This window comes from Oncorhynchus clarkii, chromosome 17, assembly GCF_045791955.1.
Source record: "Oncorhynchus clarkii lewisi isolate Uvic-CL-2024 chromosome 17, UVic_Ocla_1.0, whole genome shotgun sequence".
Lineage (NCBI taxonomy): Eukaryota > Metazoa > Chordata > Actinopteri > Salmoniformes > Salmonidae > Oncorhynchus > Oncorhynchus clarkii.
In genome coordinates this window covers 41,144,812-41,166,229 of record NC_092163.1, presented here as the reverse complement: position 1 = coordinate 41,166,229, position 21,418 = coordinate 41,144,812, and the positions used below count along the sequence as shown (strand labels likewise).

Below are 21,418 nucleotides of genomic sequence, written 5' to 3'. Positions count from 1 at the left end.
GGTAAAATGATTACTCCCAAAGTGAAGACCCAACCGTTCACCCGACAAGACTGAATCCAAACATTTCACTGTTGATTTGAGGTGCATTTTTACAGTTGCTGTATTTTTCGTCGTATCTGTTGAGAACGAACTCTGAAAATACTACATTCAGCAACATCATAAAAAAATTCCTGGAAAATGTGGGGTAGGTGCAACATAAGACAAAACAATGACAAGGGTTTTAGTGAGAGGGCTAACTGGTGTCTCTACGTGGCCACATCTCTCCAAAGCATGCACAGTTCCTAAGTCATTTCAATGTTCTTTTTATGATTCAAAGAAGAGTCTTCAACTATAAGGTGTTTTTTTTAGCTCTCCTAGTTGTGAGGAAGTAGAGCAAAGCACACTTGCAGTTGTTTTGTTTGGAACACAACCCTGCATCGCGCCATCACACAATTACAGTTGTTTATGCAATCCAAAATGTACCATTTTATAAATAGCAATCAGGGTCAGGTGAGCATCTTAAAGCTTGTTCTATTGCCAACATGACTAGCTAAGTTATCAAATATGACATTACAGTCTTTCACAATGCAATTCAGGGAAACGGATCATCATTATGGTGCCCATAGAAAGAGTCATGAGTGCTTTCGGGTACTTGTGCCGCAGTGAATTTTCATCACAAAAGACAAACATGACAAACAACTTCATTCTCTTCAGAAAAACCCAGGGTATGACGCCATGTCATCTTGTAACTGTACATTAAACATAGTGACCATAAAGGTTTACACTGTATATTAAATGTGTTTTATTATATGGAAATGTGACGTGCACACACGGGTGTTTGCCTTGCTTATATGACATTAGTGGTATTTATTATAATGCTCAATGTTTAATCTTTCAAATTACATAGTGCTCTTCATTTACAGCATTTCCCTAACTCAGATGTGCCAAGTTGCCCAATTAGCGTAAGGGGTGGGGGCAACTTCTTGTCGCACGAGGTGCTCAAGGGAAGCACTATGATGCACGGAGCCAGAGTTCTGACGTCAAGTACAGATCTTTGCTGTACAGCCACTGAGTTCCAATTTGTTTTTCAGTGCCATTTTCAACCCGGGTACGAGTGTAAAGGCCTACCTCACTATAGTGTGATTATTATTTATTTATTTGAATTACTCTCCTATCGAGTCATTTTGCATTTTCACTCACTCACTCACTCACTCACATATATATATATATATATATCTCAGTCACCTTGACACCCATCGCCCCCGGTAATGGGCCCTTGGGTGTAACTTTGGGATTCCGCCAGTCTGGATGAGTGATTCAGAGAAGCCTGTGTCCTCCAGAAGCCACTGAGGAAGGAAAGGAGCCCGAGGGGGTATTTTGATTGGCTCCCTATGGTGTTTCCCCTGGAGTGGGCGGTCTCAGTGGATGGTATTTGTCATCAGGGCTAGCAGTGAACTATGGGGGCATCTTAAAATGATTTCTTTAATCTTACACCCCTAAAATGTTTTCTGAGAGTCTGTTTAAATTTCTGACGATACATGGTGCACAAGTACAACAATATGGTCTCCATGGTTTCAAACATGGCTCAGGAAGAAGTTTTTAGAGGGAGAAACACCAAAAAATAAATTGTTGTACATGTCTATACAGATAGTGTTGTCTTTTGTGCCGGAGAAGCCTTTGATTTGCAGAGATACCTCTGGGAAGCCTGAGATGCACTTGGACTAATTCCCAATCCAGTAAAAGTGTCAGAGCGCACATAAAAACACTTGGCTGCCTCTGCAGTAGAAAGGCGGCACAGGCCGTTAACAGTAAAACATTGACACACGGGGGGGGGGGGGGCATCAACCCTTATTGGACTGTTCCGGTTTTATCAACTTTAACACTGCTTACAGGAGAGATTGGGGGATGAGATTGAGAGAGGAAAATGAGGGAGGGTGTATTGCTGAGTGATTGGTGATTTTTGAGGTTGGTTCGGTTTTTGGAAAATGTTGACAGTTTTCAATTTCGTTTTTAGATTTTTTTTTACATTATTTAGTACAATAAATGCGTATTTGTTTTAGTATGATGACTTTATTATAGCTATTTCATAAAAAATAGCAAGTAGTGTCTGCCCATTTACTTATTAGCAAGCCACCCTTTATCACAATCCTTTAGTTTAATAAAATAATTAAGTTGTGTTTATTACATTTATTTTTATTTGATGACTTTATTATTTTATTTCAAGTCATCTCATCTCTGCTCGGGCAGTAGCAGCCACCATTTACAGGTAACTGCCAAAATAATGGAAACAATTAAATAAGGGATACAAAGTATTTTGAAAGCAGGTGCTTCCAAACAGGTGGGGTTCCTGAGCTAATTAAGCAAATAACATCGCATCATGCATGTATAAAAAATTGCTGGGTGGGCCACCATCCACAGGGCAAGAGTTTTTATTTTATTTTTTTATTATTATTTATAACAGAAAGCACAAGGAAGGGGTAACATTAAATTATTAGAACATGAAGGACAAACAATACAGCATCAAGACACATGTTTGATAGTATCAGACTTTCCGCAACAGAGCCATCCTTATTGTGTGAGGGTGTTTGTGCATGATAGTGATATAAAATATGTCATAGTTTCCATTTTCATGATCACAATCTTGTGAAACCCAAAACCCCCCAATGCACCAACTAAGAGAATGAACTAAAGAGAAAAAAGGAAAAGACAGAAGAAAACAACAATGCAAAAAAAAATATACAAAATAATACATTTAAAACGAAGGATATCAAGGACACCTGAAATCATAACAGCAATGCCAACTGTATATGTTTGTGTGCATGTCTGGCATTATTACATGTATGTGTGTGTTCTTGTATGTGTTTATTTGAATGATTAGTTTGTGTATAGACGTGTACAAACACCTGTGTCATTCAAATGCACTTTTATTATGTTTTATTTAGACTTTTTTTTATTTTATCTTTTGACCATCATTCTCTCTCTCACACAGCAACTCCACTCCCACTTGTCTCCAATTCCACATACCAACCCTCAGCTTCCCTCAGCCCATCCCATCTATCTCTGCTGGCCACCCACTTCGGGTTTCTACGCAACACATATCTTTCAACTATGCTATGATGTTTAACATACAATTTCTATCTAATCGAATAGAATCTACAGATTGCGTGTTGAAGATAAATACTTTTACTAAGTGTATTAGTAATTGACTGACCCGGTCTCTCCAGATCTCCTCACAGTACTATTTCTAGGGTCAATTTTAGATCAATGCTATGCATTTTCAGCCATTCCTGAACCTGAGAACAGAAACTGGCTACCTTAGGGCAATACCAATTGGTCTATTGATTCTGTATCCTCACAACAAAATCTGCAGAGCTTCCATGATTTTATGGCCCACTGGGCAAGAGTTGTCACTTAATGGTTTAATGAGCATAAATTATGTAAACCTTATGCCATGGCCGTCTCAGTCACCAGATCTCAACCCAATTGAACACGAGAGATTCTCGAGCGCCACCTGAGACAGCATTTTCCAAATTATGGTATTTCTTGAGGAAGAATGGTGTCACATCCCTCCAATAGTGTTCCAGACACTTGTAGAATCTATGTGAAGGTGCATTGAAGCTGTTCTGGCAGCTCATGGTGGCCCTATTAAGACTCTTTATGTTGGCATTTCCTTTATTTGGGCAGTCACCTGTGTATCTCTGTGCTCCCCAATGAGCCATTCTAATTGGGCTTGCTAGCTGGTTATGCTGTCTGACGAAAGCACTACTTTAGTAGCTCTTCAAAGTAGATAAGGCATACTTTCAAGACCGATTTACATTAAACAATCAGATGTATTGTCGACTAGAGATAGGCAACCTCAAAAAGCAACTGTTTCCGTCTCTTTCCCCTATCCTTCCACTGTCTCCCTAACGTCGTGCTCTGCTGTTCCCACCTCTCACGAGGTCTGTGTGTCAAGAGGGAAAAATTGTATTATGGTCATTGTAGTTTATTACCACGTTTTCTACGGTAAATTATGTTGACTATTTTCATTTTTAAAACTACAACTACTGACTAAGTTCCAGATCAGCTAATAATTAAAACTGAAAAGAAATCTCAGCTAATCGCTCAACACTAAGAGGGAGGGAAGTGAGGGAGAAGGAGCGGGGAGATGTTGTGAGGAGAATAAAGGTGACCGAATGATGGAGAGGGAATGATAGAGAAGTGGAGGCAGGGAGAATGAACGAGGGATATAAAAGGAGATGGAGCAAGGGAAGATTGACAGAAGGAAGGAGAGATATACAGTAGCAGGCTTCACAGGCCAGTTGGCACGGTGGGCACTTTATCAGAACCCAGGAAGGGAGAGAGGGTGTGTGTGTGTGTGTAATGGCTGACTTTTATGGATGGAAGAACCTAAGTGTTGCTTCAGCAGGAAGGGAGAGACGGGAGAAGGGGGGGGGGGGCGATGGAGAGAGGAGGGAGGCGAAGAAGAGGTGGGTGGGTGTGACTCTCAATTGGCTAGCTGTTTACCCTGATGAGCGGCCATATGTAGCAGCACATTGAAGTCGGTGATCCACACATAGAGAGGGGGATTGAAAGAGAAAAGGAGGAGATAAGATGGGTAAGACTGAAGGAGAAGAGGAAAGGACGGAAAGGATGCCCTTCTGTGTCATTTTTTTACACAGAAGAGCTCTGCTAAACAGCATCACATGGTGCATCCATCTCCACTCTGACCGAGAACTTCAGTACAGAGTTGCCAATGTCTGCAATTGATACAATCACGTGACGTATACAAATATGAGTCAAATGGAAACTGAGATGACTGCGTTAAAAAATAAAGAGTAGGCTGTGGGCCTATTTTAATCATTTTGAAATACATTTCGTGTTCAATCGAGTTATTATTTTTTTACTACTTGTAGGCTAGGCTACTGTCTGTAATTTGTCTCAGTATGTGGCATGATGTGCCAAATCAGAGGTTTAATGCATTTTTATCAGGTAAGCGTTAGAATAACCTGCATCAAAATGTGCAGCCGTAGGTGGAAATATTTGTCTAGAAGCTCATCTGTCGTCAGTATTGTGAAATAATGCTAAGGTAAGATTTGAATAAAGAATGCTGATCCTAGAGCAACGCTCCCTTTCTTTTGATTCCATTAACAGTTGAAGTCAGAAGTTTACATACACCGTAGCCTAATAGATTTAAACTCAGTTTTTCACAATTCCTGACATTTAATCCTAGTAAAAATGGGTTAGGTTAGGATCACCACTTTTATTATAAGAATGTGAAATTTCAGAATAATAGTAGAGAGAGATTTATTTCAGCTTTTATTTCTTTAATCACATTCCCAGTAGGTCAGATGTTTACATACACTCAATTAGTATTTGGTAGCATTGCCTTTAAATTGTTTAACTTGGGTCAAGCGTTTCGGGTAGCCTTCCAGAAGCTTCCCACAATAAGTTGGGTGAATGTTGGCCCATTCCTCCTGACAGACCTAGTGTAACTGAGTCAGGTTTGTAGGCCTCCTTGCTCACACAGTTTCAGTTCTGCCCACAAATGTTCTATAGGATTTAGGTCAGGGCTTTGTGATGGCCACTCCAATACCTTGACTTTGTTGTCCTTAAGCCATTTTGCCACAACTTTGGAAGTATGCTTGGGGTCATTGTCCATTTGGAAGACCCATTTGCGACCAAGCTTTAACTTCCTGACTGATGTCTTGAGATGTTGCTTAAATATATCCACATCATTTTTCTACCTCATGATGTCATCTATTTTGTGAAGTGCACCAGTCCCTCCTGCAGCAAAGCACCCCCACAATATGATGCTGCCACCCCTGTGCTTCACGGTTGGGATGGTGTGCTTTGGCTTGCAAGCCTCCCCCTTTTTCCTCCATACATAATGATGGTCATTATGGCCAAACAGTTCTATTTTTGTTTCATCAGACCAGAGGACATTTCTCCAAAAAGTACAATCTTTGTCCCCATGTGCAGTTGCAAACCGTAGTCTGGCTTTTTTATGGCGGTTTTGGAGCAGTAGCTTCTTCCTTGCTGAGCGGCCTTTCAGGTTATGTCGATATAGGACTCGTTTTACTGTGGATATAGAAACTTTTGTACCCGTTTCCTCCAGCATCTTCACAATGGGATTGATTTGCACTTTTTCGCACCAAAGTACGTTCATCTCTAGGAGACAGAACGCATCTCCTTCCTGAGCAGTATGGCAGCTGCGTGGTCCCATTGTGTTTATACTTGTGCACTATTGTTTGTACAAATCGACGTGGCATCAGGCATTTGGAAATTGCTCCCAAGGATGAACCAGACTTGTGGAGATCTACAATTATTTTTTTGAGGTCTTGGCTGATTTCTATTGATTTTCTCATGATTTAAAGCAAAGAGGCGCTGAGTTTGAAGGTCGGCCTTGAAAATACATCCACAGGTACACCTCCAATTGACTCAAATTATGTCAATTAGCCTATTACTACAGGGAACAAGCTTCTAAAGCCATATAATGTTCTGGAATTTTCCAAGCTGTTTAATGGCATAGGCAACTTGGTGTATGTAAACTTCTGACCCACTGGAATTGTGATACTGTGAATTATAATCAAAATAATCTGTCTGTAATTAAATGTTAGAAAAATTACTTGTCATGCACAAAGTAATGTCCTAACCGACTTGCCAAAACTAGTTTGTTGACAATACATTTGTGGAGTGGTTGAAAAACGAGTTTTGATGACTCCATCCTAAGTTTATGTAAGCTTCCAACTTCAACTGTATATCGACACATGCTCCAACATTGCACGTAGCGACCGTTCTCTCTCCGCGGTGTTTTGGGAAACGCATGTTAAATATTTGTTCCTTTTTTGAAAAATGCATCATTAAAACACTCCTAAGCCTAAATTCCATCGCTATCGGGAAACTGGGCCCCTGGGTATTCAACTCTTACCTTACGTGGTTCGGAGCCTGCTGATTCTGTTCTACCTGATAATTAATTGCACACACCTGGTGTCCCAGGTCTAAATCAGTCCCTGATTGGAGTAGAAAAATAAAATAAAAAGCAGTGGAACTGGCTTCGAGGTCCAGGGCTGAGTTTGGGGGCTATAGACTACAGAGAATAATCTCATCAACTCAATCCATTTTCCCCTTTCTGAAGGGAAAGTCTGACGTCGTCATCTTTACATTCACAGCGCATTCCTCTGCAAATCTGCTGCCACTAGCAAGTGTCAGGAGAAGGCATGTGTTCCCATAAAACGCAAAGTGAAAATAATAATACACATTTGAACAGAATCCCATGTAATCAGCATGTGGCCATGCTGCTTGATAAGTAATTTGTGCTTTGATTTATGTTTTAGGCTACTCACAGAAATATGTTCTTCTATTCAGAGAAATTACGTTTCATCCACAGAAATACATTATTCCACGTAATACCCTGTTAAAAGATCACTAAGAGATGTGTACCCAAACTTGCAACCCAAGACTATAAAGGCGTTTGACTGCACCTGTCCGGTGCATGTGACAAATAAAACACCTATCTGTTGGTTTTAGCCTCAGACTATTTGGGCCCCCGAGTGGCTCAGCGGTCTAAGGCACTGCATCTCAATGCAAGGTGCGTCAATACAGTTCTTGGTTTGAATCCAGGCTGCATCACGCCGGGCAGTGATTGGGAGACCCATAGGGCGGCTCACAATTGGCCCAGTGTAGTCCGGGTAGGCCGTCATTGTAAATAAGAATTTGTTCTTAACTGACTTGCCTAGTTAAATGTAAAAAATATATATTTTTAAAAAGGCTATAAATGGCGATGATGACTCAACCTGGCAACTTCAGACTGTAAAATTGTGGTTTTTGCCTAGCCTGACAACCCGTTGCTGTGTCATGTTTGTCTGTGTGCAGACGATGCCCCTGAAATCCCAGACACCTCATCATTCGCTTCTTCTGTATTCCACGGCAACTTCTCCCAAATTATTCATTGGCCCCCTCTGCGGCTGCCATCCCATAACCCCTCGACTTCGCTGAACGACGGTTGTCTTGTATGTATTTTCTGTCAGGCTGCGGCAAGATGGATTTCCTTTCAGTTTTCCTCTCTCGCTTTCTCTCGCTCTCTCATTCTTTCTTTCTTTCCATATGGCTTCCTCTATACCTATTTTCCTCTTCCTCTCCACCGACCCCTCCCTCCCTCTGTCCTCCCTCTGCACCTGCTCCCGTATCACTGCCCATGGAAATAGAGGGACGAAAAAGTGACAGCTACGCTTCACATTTATCATGGTAACTGGGAGGCCAGACTAACAGAACAGGACTCTAGGCAGACAGCCAGTGTCCACAGACAATACTCTGTCACTTCTGATAGCACCCAATCTCCTGACTAGACTCAGATCCTGACAGATAGCCAACCAGAGAGCGCTTGGCAGCGGTGCTTTGTTTTGGGGCTTTTTTTTCTCCTTTTTCCTTATTTTATTTGGCCACAGTACATTCCTCCTCTAGCCTCACAAGCCACCTGATCTCGTGAGCTTACATGGATGTTTCCTACACGGTTATCAGTCTGGAAGGGCTGTAAAGCAAGTATGGGTAGCTGCAAGCCAATGTGGCGACCGGCGTATGGGCGCGTGGGTGTGTCGAAAGGAGTGGATGTATGGAATCAGCTAATTGGGCAGATTTGTTGCCACTCAAGACCGTTTTGCGTGGCTGATTGGGCTGCATGACTTGTCAATAAATCAGTGCGAATGTCTAGGTTGTATTGCGGTGCCTGGGAATCTGTATTGCTGGCGGTAGCTAACATGGCGATCAGTGCACCGGTGTTTGTATCGAGGTCCTTGCCAACCTTCCCACTGGGCAGCTTTATCACTGTGTGACAGGCGGTAGCTGTAGCCATGACTTTAGGAAGGATAGTAACCTAAACAAGAAATTTCTAATTGATAACCATCTAGATGTCACTTTGATACATACATGCAGTCTACTCAATGTGGCGGGCATGAACGGCAACAACACTGGGATACAGTGTCCTTAACTCCCTCTTGCCAATCACTACTTGTCCTGCAACGCGTCAGAAGTAGCTACCTAGTGGCTAATATCAGGGTGACAAGCACACAACACTTACAAGCAACAGTACACCCATCATCAGTACTTTAAATAAAACATGAACAATTAGCTATTTTATTTCTGAATATTTACAATTATTTGTGTAAAACTAATAGTGAAATGCAATTTAAACATACACATGGTTAGCAGATGTTAATGCGAGTGTAGTGAAATTCTTGTGCTTCTAGTTCCGACCATGCAGTAATATCTAAAAAAGTAATCTAACAATTTCACAACAACTACCTTATACACACAAGTGTAAAGGAATGAATACGAAAATGTACACAAAAATATATGGATGAGCGATGGCCGAATGGCATAGGCAAGATGCAGTAGATGGTATAGAGTACAGAATATACATTTGAGATGAGTAATGTAGGGTATGTAAACATTATATAACGTGGCATTGTTTAAAGTGGCTAGAGATACATTTATTACATCCAATTTTTAATTATTAATGTGGCTAGAGATGAGTCAGTATGTTGGCAGCAGCCACTCAATGTTAGTGATGTCTGTTTAATAGTCTGATGGCCTTGAGATAGAAGCTGTTTTTCAGTCTCTCGGTCCCCGCTTTGATGCACCTGTACTGACTTCACTACCCTCTGGAGAGCCTTACGGTTGTGGGCGGAGCAGTTTCCGTACCAGGCAGTGATACAGCCCGACAGGATGCTCTCGATTGTGCATCTGTAGAAGTTTGTGAGTGTTTTTGATGACAAGCCAAATTTCTTCAGCCTCGGGAGGTTGAAGAGGCGCTGCTGCGCCGCCTTCACCACGCTGTCTGTGTGGGTGGACCTTTTCAGTTTGTCTGTGATGTGTACGTCGAGGATCTTAAAACTTTCCACCTTCTCCACTACTGTCCCATTGATGTGGATAGGGGGCTGCTCCCTCTGCTGTTTCCTGAAGTCCACAATCATCTCCTTTTGTTTTGTTGACATTGAGTGTGAGGTTATTTTCCTGACACCACACTACGAGGGCCCTCACCTCCTCCCTGTAGGCCATCTCATCGTTGTTGGTAATCAAGCCTACCACTGTAGTGTGGACTGCAAACTTGATGATTGAGTTGGAGGCATGCGTAACCACACAGTCATGGGTGAACAGGGAGTACAGGAGAGGGATGAGAACGCACCCTTGTGGGGCCCAGTGTTGAGGATCAGTGGGGTGGAGATGTTGTTTCCTACCCTCACCACCTGGGGGCTGCCTGTCAGGAAGTCCAGGACCCAGTTGCACAGGGCGGGGTCGAGACCCAGGGTCTCAAGCTTAATGACGAGTTTGGAGGGTACTATGGTGTTAAATGCTGAGCTGTAGTTGATGAACAGCATTCTTACAAAGGTATTCCTCTTGTCCAGATGGGTTAGGGCAGTGTGATTGCGATTGCGTCGTCTGTATTTGATCACTCCAATATGGCATCACAATACCAGATTAATCGTGAACTAGGCATGGCCAGACGAGCATAATCTTGTCGGACTGAACTCAGGGCAGTCATGGTTGCTGTGTCCCTCCATCCCCCTCTAAGCAAGTGGAGGCAACACCCAACACGGCTATCCTGACCTGGTCCGCGGCAGCACCATTGACTCGATAGTACCTAGCAAAAGTGCTAGACGACGCCCAACTTGCCGAGGGGCAAATTTCATCAAGGGAAACTCCTCGGGGCAGGGCCCATGATGTACCTATTCCTCTAGTAGAATGCGCCACTACAGCAGATGGAAAAGGCCGGCCAGCCAGCGGATATGCTGTAGTAATAGTGTCCACAATCCAATGTGAGAGTCTCTGTTTCGATAGGCTCTTCCCCAGAACTCTCTGACCATAACATACGAACAGCTGATCCGACTGTCATTTTGTCTTAGTCTGTGTAACGTAAGTGTCATGTGCCTTCACCGGGCACAGCAAACTTGGGTAAAAACCCAGCCCACTTGCAGCCATGGAAGGTGCGTATGCGGATAAATGCGAGGGCCGGTTCACATGTCTGTCAGACAGGACCTTTGACATGAAAGAGGGGCTAGGCCGGAGGATAACACTGCACTTGTTTGCACCCATTCGGAAACATTCAGCGCTCACTGAAAGAGCATGAAGTTCACTAAGCCTCTTAGTCGAGGTAATAGCCAACAGAAATGCCACCTTTTATTTATCAGTGCTTCAAAGCCACTAACCCAGGGGCTCAAAAGGTGGCCTAGCAAGGTGCTGACAGCACCACGTCAAGGTCTCAGTTTCGCACCGAAGGGGCCTTCACTAGACACAGACTTCTAACTCTCTCCAAAAACCTGGAGAGCAGTATATGGCTATCAAGAGCCGCCGGTGGCCCTTCAAGATGACCCTGTCTAGCGTAGCTGTGATCAGGGGAAATGGTGGAAACACAAAGTGTTGTTGCTGGCCAATCGTGAGCGAGGGCGTCCAAACCCAGAGGGTCTAGAGCAGGGCTGCCCAATCCTCTTCCTGGAGATCTACTGTCCTCTAGGTTTTCAGTCCAACCCTGATTCATAATTTCTGATTCAGCTAGTTAAGATCTTGTTGTCCGACATCTACAACCAGCTGGGACAATGAATGCAAACAGGTCCACCTGCCCTCTCCCAAACCTTTCCCACAGCTCTAACACCAACTGAGGGTGTAGACTCCAGTCCTCCTTCAGCAGGCCATTTCTCAAAAGCATGTTCGCTACACGGTTCAAGACCTCGTGGATGTGCGTTAACCGGGGTCTAAGCCCACAGCAAGAGCTCGGAAGCCATTTTGTGGAGGTGCCATGATCTCAGTCCGCCATTGGTGATTGATATACGCCGCTACCGCGTTGTCTGATCTGACCAGAACATGCTACCCTTCCATGCTTCTGGAGCTATTGGAGTGCCAGGCGAACCGCCCTGAGCTCCAGCACATTGATGTGCTTGCCACTCCATGGGGGGCTCCAGCGTCCGCTCGCTGTCATTCCTCTGAACACTGCCCCCCAATCCGTTAGCGAGACATCAGTGCACACTAGCTCCCTGCGGTGGACTCTGTTCAGTATCACTCCCTCCAACAGGAAGGCGTGAGAGTGCCATTTCAACAGAGTCCACACATGCATTTGTCACGATAGCTGACAATGTCTGTGTCGTCTCTGGTGTAGATGGTGAGAGTTGATCAGATAGGAAGATAGAACCTTTGTGCGAGTAGTTGTTGTAGGTTGTTGTTTTCCATTCAAGATAGATCTTTTAACCATGAAGGAGTTGCAGTTCTTAGCCTTATCAGTGGGCATGCATCTGGAAGGCTGTGTGCATATAGTAGGCCTAACCATCCAAACAGTATGCAAATGGTCTATTATAATCACATAGTATTTATTATTGAACTGTGTTTTTATTTGATATGAATAGCTATTTCTATAGTTACTAGAAAGTCATGGAGAATCCTCCAACGTATCCATTATATATGATGGGTATAATGTTTCCTATGAAATTTGATATATGCTATTAAATTGTGTAAATATACCACTGTTTTTAATGAGGTTGATGATGTTCAAATGGCCGTTCAAGTCTGACAAATGTCCCATGGTAGACATTGTCATGTCCCATGGTAGACATTGTCATGTCTCTCCTTAAATGTGAAGACTGTAATTTTATCCAATCAATTCTGTAATTATTATTACGCAATTAAACTAATCATGTACACTTTAATTAACTAGGATGTCGGAGAACCATGGGACTTTTGTCTCTCTTTCCCGAATCGACTCTTCAGATATTTTCATATCTTATCAATTAGTCTTCCATTCATGATTATTAATTGTTACCTTCTATCAGTCTCATCTGAAGGTTGTACAATTCTTGGTTATCTGCATGAACCCTAGCATTAATTATTAATCAGCAATATACAAATTGGCTTAATTATTTATTTACTAACTAAATAATCACAGAAATACATAAAAACAAACAGTAGATATTGGTTACTAACAATGATGGAGAAATCCCTAGTGGGCTAAGCCGATATGACAGCTTGGTAGACAAAGAGAAAGGGGTGGGACTGAGAGAGCGGGAAAGACAAATGGATTCATTACACAGTCTAATTTTATTCATTGAAATGCTAATCCTTTGCCTATGAATGGCCGCTCATTCGAAAAATAAATTGCAATTTATATTTACGCCCGTATGTCGTTGTTGTCTTCTGTTGGAATCCTCGATCATCCTGTAGGGTTCATCAGTCTCTGAATAACTTTCCCAGAAGTCATAAAGTCTTTCGTGGTGGTAGATGTTTAGAATTCTCTTCCTAGGTTTATGTCATTTCTAGCCGCAGTCTAGTAATCCGTGTCGTCTAGAATTGTTTTTTGCTTATTGTTTTTTAGGTTGTCCTGACCATTTGAAACCACAGCTCACGCTGGGGTTTGCTTAGTCTGACGTGAATTGGGTCATGGGGGCTTTATACTGGGGAGGAGAAGGGCATGTTTCATCCCTAATAATACTAATAATAATAATAATAATAATAATAATAATAATAATAATAATAATAATAATAATAGATGACAGTGATTGTTTTCCTTCACTCTGCGGTCCAACTCGTCCCAAACCATCTCAATTGGGTTGAGGTTGGGTGATTTTGGAGGCCAGGTCATCTGATGCAGCACTGTAACCAGATGGGATGTTGTATCGCTGTAGAATGATGTTGTTGCCATGCTGGTTAAGTGTACCTTTCGAATTCTAAATAAATAACAGACAGTGTCACCAGCAAAGCACCATCGCACATCCTCCATGCTTCACGGTGGGAACCACACAGGCAGAGATCATCCGTTCACCTGCTCGGCGTCTCACAGACACCAAAAATCTCCAATTTGGACTCATCAGACCAAAGGACAGATTTCCAATGGTCTATTGTCCTTTGCTCAAGTTTCTTGGTCCAAGCAAGTCTCTTCTTCTTATTGGTGTCCTTTAGAAGTGGTGTCTTTGCAGCAATTCGACCATGACATTTTCCGAATTGACTGACCTTCATGTCTTAAAGTAATGATGGACTGTCGTTTCTCTTTGCTTATTTGAGCTGTTATTGCCATAATATGGACTTGGTCTTTAACCAAATAGGGCCATCTTCTGTATACCACCCCTACCTTGTCACAACACAATGTGCTAAGAAGGGAAGAAATTCCACAAAATAACTTTTTACAAGGCACACCTGCTAAATGCATTCCAGGTGACTACCACATTATGCTGGTTGAGAGAATGCCAAGAGTGTGCAAAGCTGTCAAGGCAAAGGGTGGCTACTAGGAAGAATCTATCTGAGAAATGTTCTCAAGATCTGTTCGACGGCTGAATTTTTATCTTGCTGAACTTTCTTTATTGCGAAAAATCATAATGGGAACGATTGCTTTTTGAACTCCCCATTTTTATTCTAAATTCCTACTGCTTGCTAAATCTATTTATAAACTATAAAAATAATGCTTCTTTGCAGGACAAGGGTTGTCTGGACTTTCAAGAATGCCTGAATGGCTTCATCTTGATTTTCTGGCTGGCTGGATGCAAGTTTCCCCATGGCACGAACCGGTGGGATACATTGGCACATGACAATTATTAGAATATGGCAAATATGATTCAATTAGTGCATTCTATCCATGCTGTTTTTGCGGTCTTCCTGAGACGTGGAACAGATAGGTGGGAGGGTATACAGACTGTCGACAATGTATTAATATGCAACTTGCCAGAATGGATCATGGAAAGACTTCAACCACTCCATTTTTATTTGACTTAAGGTTTTTGCATAACAATATTTTTTGGGGGGTTTGACGTCATTACGTCCAGCTGTTTTTAGCAACATAAGACAGTCGTCCGTCCGTCCCCCCCCCCCCCCCCCCCCCTCACACTTCCCTCACCTTCTGCCTTTCTTCCCCACTGCCTCACCCACCCCCAGCCCCCCTCTCTCCCTCCATCCCTCCCTCCCTCCGGTTGTCCAGCTGGCTCACAGTAGCGGGAAAGCAATATGATGGTGGTTTTAAGGGGCATCTGTCGTAGAGGGCTGGGACTCTGTATACTGTATTTTGCTTATCCAGCTCGTTCTCACATTTATCCGGTTAGCATAGCTAACTACAGTTCTGCATATCAGCATTGTAATACATCAGCATGTTAGCATAACTAGCTGTCTTTAGTTGTGGATCTACTCACCAGTCATGCACTACCATAACTAGCCATGTCAATACTAAATGTATTCTGAACTTATTGATCTTGTATAACTGCTAGTGTGCTGTACTATCGATGTATCCTATACACCTCACCAGTTACACACTCCGGTTATCCATAGCTAGCCACATATCTCAGTATCTGATCTATTTGAATAGACCTTGAACTACACGAGGGAGATTGATACAACGAGGACATAGTGTAAAGCTGCTGAGTGAAAGATTGAACGAAGCAGGGAGAGTGGTTAAATCCTGGACCAATGTGGGAGTGACTAAAGCATAATTGATTCACTGTCTGATCCTTCCGACATTCAATCCCAGAGGACAGGAAACAGTCATGACAGCTACATCCCCAATGACACCTGATTCCCTATGGGTCCTGGTTAAAAGTAGTGCACTTCATAGGGAGTAGCTTGCCATTTTGGGATGCGTCCAATGTGTTCAACACCCTTGTGATAATTTCAAACGCCTCATGGGTTCTCATTCATTGACCTCCTTTTTGTATTTTTTTTTATTGCAGTTTTCTAGATTTATTTGCAACATTTATGAATCATAAGATTTCCATGAGGTGATGATATCTTACTCAGAATGTATTACAAATACTTTTGATCTTAATAGGACAATACCAGATGATCTGGCGGTTTGATTGATGAAAAATGTACCAAAGGGATGTTATGTTTTGTCGGACCGATGTGTGGTTTTGTCCAACTGAAATTCAAAGTCTTTGGCAGTGGTTGTCTAGCAGCTTGTGACAGCAGCGGGAGGCTGACATGGGGTGTGGATGGGTGTGTTTGGACTGTCAGCTCTACTTGGTTCTGTTTGGTATGGCAACAGCCATTGTTGTCATGTTTATCCTCAGATAAAGAAAGGGTGATGTAGATGTTTCACTACAAAAGTCATTTAAGACGTTTGTACCCAGACTTATACAGCAACCTATAGACAGTGGTTGGAAAAAGTACCCAATTGTCATACTTGAGTAATTTTCTATTAAGACATCTAGACTTTTACTCAAGTATTTGGTTTTAATACTTAATACTTATTTAATACTTAATACTTTAATAATTTTATACTTTTAAGTATCAAAAGTGAAAGTATAAATAATTTCAAATTCCTTATATTAAGCAAGCCAGATGGTTTACTGTCATATGTTTTCATACCTTTTTATAGTAAGTGTATATATTCAACATCTATTGTTTTGATCTCGTTATATGCATTTCTGTGATAACTGGTCAGTCTATTAACTGTCTCTTCTCCTTCCTCCTCCTTTTCTTCCCTCTCCTCCTCCTCCATTTCTCTCAGGTCTGTCTGGTAACCCAGTGGATCTGGAGAAGCGCCACGCGGCATTTGGGAAGAACTTCATCCCTCCTAAAAAGCCTAAGTCCTTCCTTGCGCTGGTATGGGAGGCCCTACAGGATGTTACTCTCATCATCCTGGAGATTGCTGCCGTAATCTCCCTGGGCCTGTCCTTCTACCACCCCCCTGGGGGAGATAGCGAGCGTAAGTAGTACACCCTAACCCGGGGCAGTTTTGGACAGGTGGGAGAACGAAGAGTGTTTGTAAAAGTTTTGGTCCTGTATTATTCACTTGGCCATGTTTTGTTCCTGTTCTATTGACCTTGTCGGGTTTCGGTTCTGTTCCATTGACCTGGTGGTGTTTCAGCTCTGTTCCACTGACCTGGTTGTGTTTTGGTCTGTTGTTATTAAAAATGGTTGTGTTCCGGTTTCCCCAGTGTGTGGTGAGACAGCGTCAGGAGTGGAGGATGAGGGGGAGGCGCAGGCGGGCTGGATCGAGGGCGCCGCCATCTTGTTCTCTGTGGCAATCGTTGTCTTGGTGACAGCATTTAACGACTGGAGCAAGGAGAAGCAGTTCCGTGGGCTGCAGAACCGCATTGAGCAGGAGCAAAAGTTCACCGTCATTCGCAAGGGCCAGGTCATCCAGATCCCCGTGTCCGAACTGGTGACAGGAGACATCGCCCAGATCAAATATGGTAAGACATGGTTCATTTAAAACGCATTAAAACATGGTTTAATTAAAACACGGTAAAACATGGTTCAGATAAAACAAGGTAAGACAGAGGTAAGACCCAGATCAAATATGGTGAGACAGGGTTCTGTTAAAACGCGGTGAGACAGGGTTCTGTTTAAACGCGGTGAAAGATATAACTTGAATTCAACATTCTGTAATATACCCCAGACAGGATACAGTGAACCAATATAATGAGGTAACACATTGACCAAATGCACCAAGGTAGGGTATATGATGAGACGTTGTATATCGCAGTCATATAACTGTGTAACTGTTTCCTAGGTGACCTGCTGCCAGCTGATGGAATCCTGATCCAGGGCAACGACCTGAAGATCGATGAGAGCTCTCTGACCGGCGAATCAGACCAAGTCAGGAAGTCCCTGGAGAAGGACCCCATGCTGCTGTCCGGTGAGAGCGCCTGTTAATAACATCACTATTATCAGACATTCAATATCCCAGTCAAATCAAGTCAAATTGTATTTGTCACATGCGCCGAATACAACAGGTGTAGACCAGTGAAATGCTTAGAAAATACCCCCCCAAAATAAGTAACAAATAGTTAAATAGCAGCTGTAAATAAAAATAGTGTTGCTATACACAGGGGGTTCCGGTACAGAGTCAATGTGCGGAGTCACCGGTGTCGAGGTAGTTGGCGTAATATGTATATGTAGGTAGAGTTTTCAAAGTGAATATGCATAGATAATAACAGAGAGTAACAGCAGTGTATAAGAGGAGGAGGAGGGGGGGGGCAATGCAAATACTCTGGGTAGCCATTTGATTAGCTGTTCGGATTCTTATGGCTTGGGGGTAAAAGCTGTTTAGAAGCCTCTTGGACCAAGACTTGGCACTCCTCTCTGCTACCGCACGGCAAGCAGTCCCGAACAGTCTATGACTGGGTTGGCTGGAGTCTTTGACAATTTTTAGGGCCTTCCTCTGACGCCACCTGGTATAGAGGTCCTGAATGGCAGGAAGCTTGGCCCCGGTGATGTACTGGGCCGTACGCACTACCCTCTGTAGTGCCTTGTGATCGTAGGCCGGGCAGTTGCTTTACCAGGCATTGATGCAACCCGTTAGGATGCTCCCGATGGTGCAGCTGTAACACAGTCCCCTGAGGGGGAATAGGTTTTATCGTGCCCTCTTCATGACTCTCTTGGTGTACCATGTTAGTTTGTTGGTAATGTGGATGCCAAGGAACTTGAAGCTCTCAACCTGCTCAACTACAGCCCTGACGATGAGAATAGGAGCATGCTCGGTCCTCCTTTTCCTGTAGTTCACAATTATCACCTTTGATCACATTGAGGGAGAGGTTGTTGTCCTTGCGCCACGCGGTCAGGTCTCTGACCTGCCTATAGGCTGTCTCATCGTTGTCGGTGATCAGGCTACCACTGTTGTATCATCAGCAAACTAAATGATAGTGTTGGAGTTGTGCCTGGCCGTGCAGTCATGAGTGAACAGGGAGTACAGGAGAGGACTGAGCACGCACCCCTGAGGGGCCCCCGTGTTGAGGATCAGTGTGGCAGATGTGTTGTTACCTACCCTTAACACCTGGGGCGGCACGTCAGGAAGTCCAGGATAAAAAGCTGTTACCACTCTCAAATTCATAGGACTGACCATCCATGATATACCAATTATAGTTTTAAGCATATTTTTATGCTATGCAAATTGTGTTCACATTTACGTTGTTTACAAACATTGGTCTAAAACAATCTTGTACTTTGTGTTCTGATGGGGTACGACAGTTGAAATAAGCTCATGAGGCATTTACGCATAAGTTATAGTCTTCAGGAATCAATGGGTATATATCACTCATTTAGAAGTCCAACAATTGGTGTAGCAACCAAGGATTCTAGCTTGAATGATAACATGAAGCGTGTGATGTAGTATATGGAGACTGAAAATGGAGGACACAATGGAGTAACATACAGTACAGTCATTTATATGTACTGTATACTGTAGCACAGTCATGACCTTTCTGGTTATGTGCTAGTATTCTCTCTTTCTATTTCTCTTTCCTTCCTTCCCTCCCTCCTCCAGGCACCCATGTGATGGAGGGATCAGGCCGAATGGTGGTGTCTGCGGTGGGTCTCAACTCCCAGACTGGAATCATCTTCACTCTACTGGGGGCGGGAGACAGCGACGAGGAAAAGAAGATCAAGAAAGGTGAGAGATAAACGGGGAACAATTGACGACAACACATGTCGCCACGGTCACAGTTCACAGAGAGTCAGTGACTTGCTTTTTACAAGTGGTCTCCTTCCTCTGCGTTTCTTTTCCGCCGAGCTCTCTCGGTCTTTCTACGTGAGTTCTCGGATTGCTTGTTCCCTGAGGTAAGATTCTGGTGCGAGGTTGAGTAACTACACAGTCTGCTGAACTCTAGAATGTTGTAGCGAAGAATGGGATGGCCATGATAGACACTGTACTATGGAGGCCAGCGGTTCTATTCTGAATGCTCAGTGTCATTGACTTCGCTGTCCTACCCTTCTTTAATCGAATCCTTGGTGTTAGATTTCACATCCAAGCCGATGCCCTTTCTAGACCACTCCTTCCCAGAAGGGGTTCTGTTCATGGGTGGTCATTTTATTCTCCACTCCTTCATCCCCCCCCCCCCCCCTTTCGTATCTGTTCTAACTACACTGGAACGCCATTGTCAGAACCCTGTACTTAACCTACTTAAATCTATGACGTCACAGGCGCTGAAGTGAGAAGAGCTAAAGCGGGGACATCACTGTATGTGTTCAACATCTGTCATGCAGCTACCTCTGCTTGACGTGGGGAAGCTCGTGGATAGATATGATTACGTTAAACAACAAAGGCCTGCCAGTACATTCGATCTGTGTATCTATCAATATGGCCTCTAATAAGCGTTCCGTACTAACACTTTGCCACGTCTTCTTTTCTGTTTGCTAAGAGTTTCAGTTCTTCAGGCATTCATTCTAAAGGGGCTGAATGTGCCTGCTCAGAGGAGGGAGCTGCAAGGCAACAACTCATTCCAATTGGCATCTCATGGCGTCACAGAATTAGACTGTGATTTCAATTGTTCATGAAACCGCAGAGCGCCACCATCATGATCTTAATGTTATGGGTTTATAAGAAAGTAGATCAGAGCAAGTACATGCTAGATACAGACACACACAGGCACACACAGGCACACACAGGCACACACAGGCACACACACACACACTGGCTGCAACACAGGCACACACACTAGATGTTGAAATGGCTGTCTTCCTCTGAGACAGGTGTGTGCAGCGAGGATGGAAACAGAAAGAGTGCTGGGTCACCTCCACTCCACACACATAAACTCACCTCCCATGCGTTCACTCATGCACACACACTTCCCCTTCATGCTCACACACACACATGTTCAAAGACACTGACACACACTTCTCCATCTGCATGAAATCTCACACACACACACACACACACACACACACACACACACACACACCTCTGCCAGAGACACATACTGATACAGTTACTCATAGAGTAGATGAGGGGCCAGAGACTTCAGGGGATTTTGCTGACAACTGTTACACACACGCGCACAACTAATCTCCACATACACCCCCCCCCCTTCAGCGCTACACACATCTTGAACTGATATACACCCCCCCGGATTCTTCACCACCACTCTCAGGCAGAAGGAGAAAAACCTGCGGCAATGCAGCCTCTTCGTCTGTCTGACATCAATCTGAAATGACTGCTTCCCTGAATGTCAAGACTGAGGCATGAGTGAATGGATGGGATGTGTGTGTGTGTGTGTCTGTGTGTGTGTGTGTGTCTGTGTGTGTGTGTGTGTGTGTATGTCTGTGTGTGTGTATGTCTGTGTGTGTGTGTGTGTTTCTGTGTGTGTGTGTTTCTGTGTGTGTGTGTCTGTGTGTGTATGTCTGTGTGCGTGTATATGCATGTGTTTTTATAAACTTACTGCCGTTAGTTACACATGTATTGACTGAAACAGACAAGAGCCCAGTGAAACCAGTCATCAGTAACTGACCTGCTGTCTATGGGTGGATGCTCTACTTTATACTCTACAGCCTTAAACCAACTAGTGCTCTCTCTCCTCTGATGGCCCGTTCCAGCCCCCAACACACGTGAATTTCTATTGTTTTGATCTTCTGTTCTGTTTGGCTTTATGATTTTTTAATTTCCTTTTAAGCCATGTTGTCAGCATTCCGCACTCTCTCTCTCTGTCTGAACAGGTAAAAAACAAGGACCCCCCGAAAATCGCAACAAAGGTAACCCCTCCATCCCTCCCTCCCCCCTCCA

At 43.5% G+C, this 21,418-nt stretch overlaps 1 protein-coding gene across 4 annotated transcripts in view; it reads left to right on the top strand.

Annotated features, from left to right (window-relative positions):
- The window catches only part of LOC139370864 (plasma membrane calcium-transporting ATPase 1-like), a 140,573-nt gene that overhangs the window by 56,817 nt on the left and 62,338 nt on the right, over window positions 1-21,418 (top strand). For 3 of the 4 annotated variants that reach the window (XM_071110684.1, XM_071110682.1, XM_071110683.1), the window contains exons 4-8: window positions 16,427-16,624; window positions 16,857-17,114; window positions 17,435-17,560; window positions 19,187-19,312; window positions 21,352-21,387. In XM_071110684.1, coding sequence (XP_070966785.1) covers window positions 16,427-16,624; window positions 16,857-17,114; window positions 17,435-17,560; window positions 19,187-19,312; window positions 21,352-21,387 — 744 coding nt within the window. The remainder of the gene's footprint in view (window positions 1-16,426; window positions 16,625-16,856; window positions 17,115-17,434; window positions 17,561-19,186; window positions 19,313-21,351; window positions 21,388-21,418) is intronic. The other variant, XM_071110685.1, reaches the window with a different exon arrangement.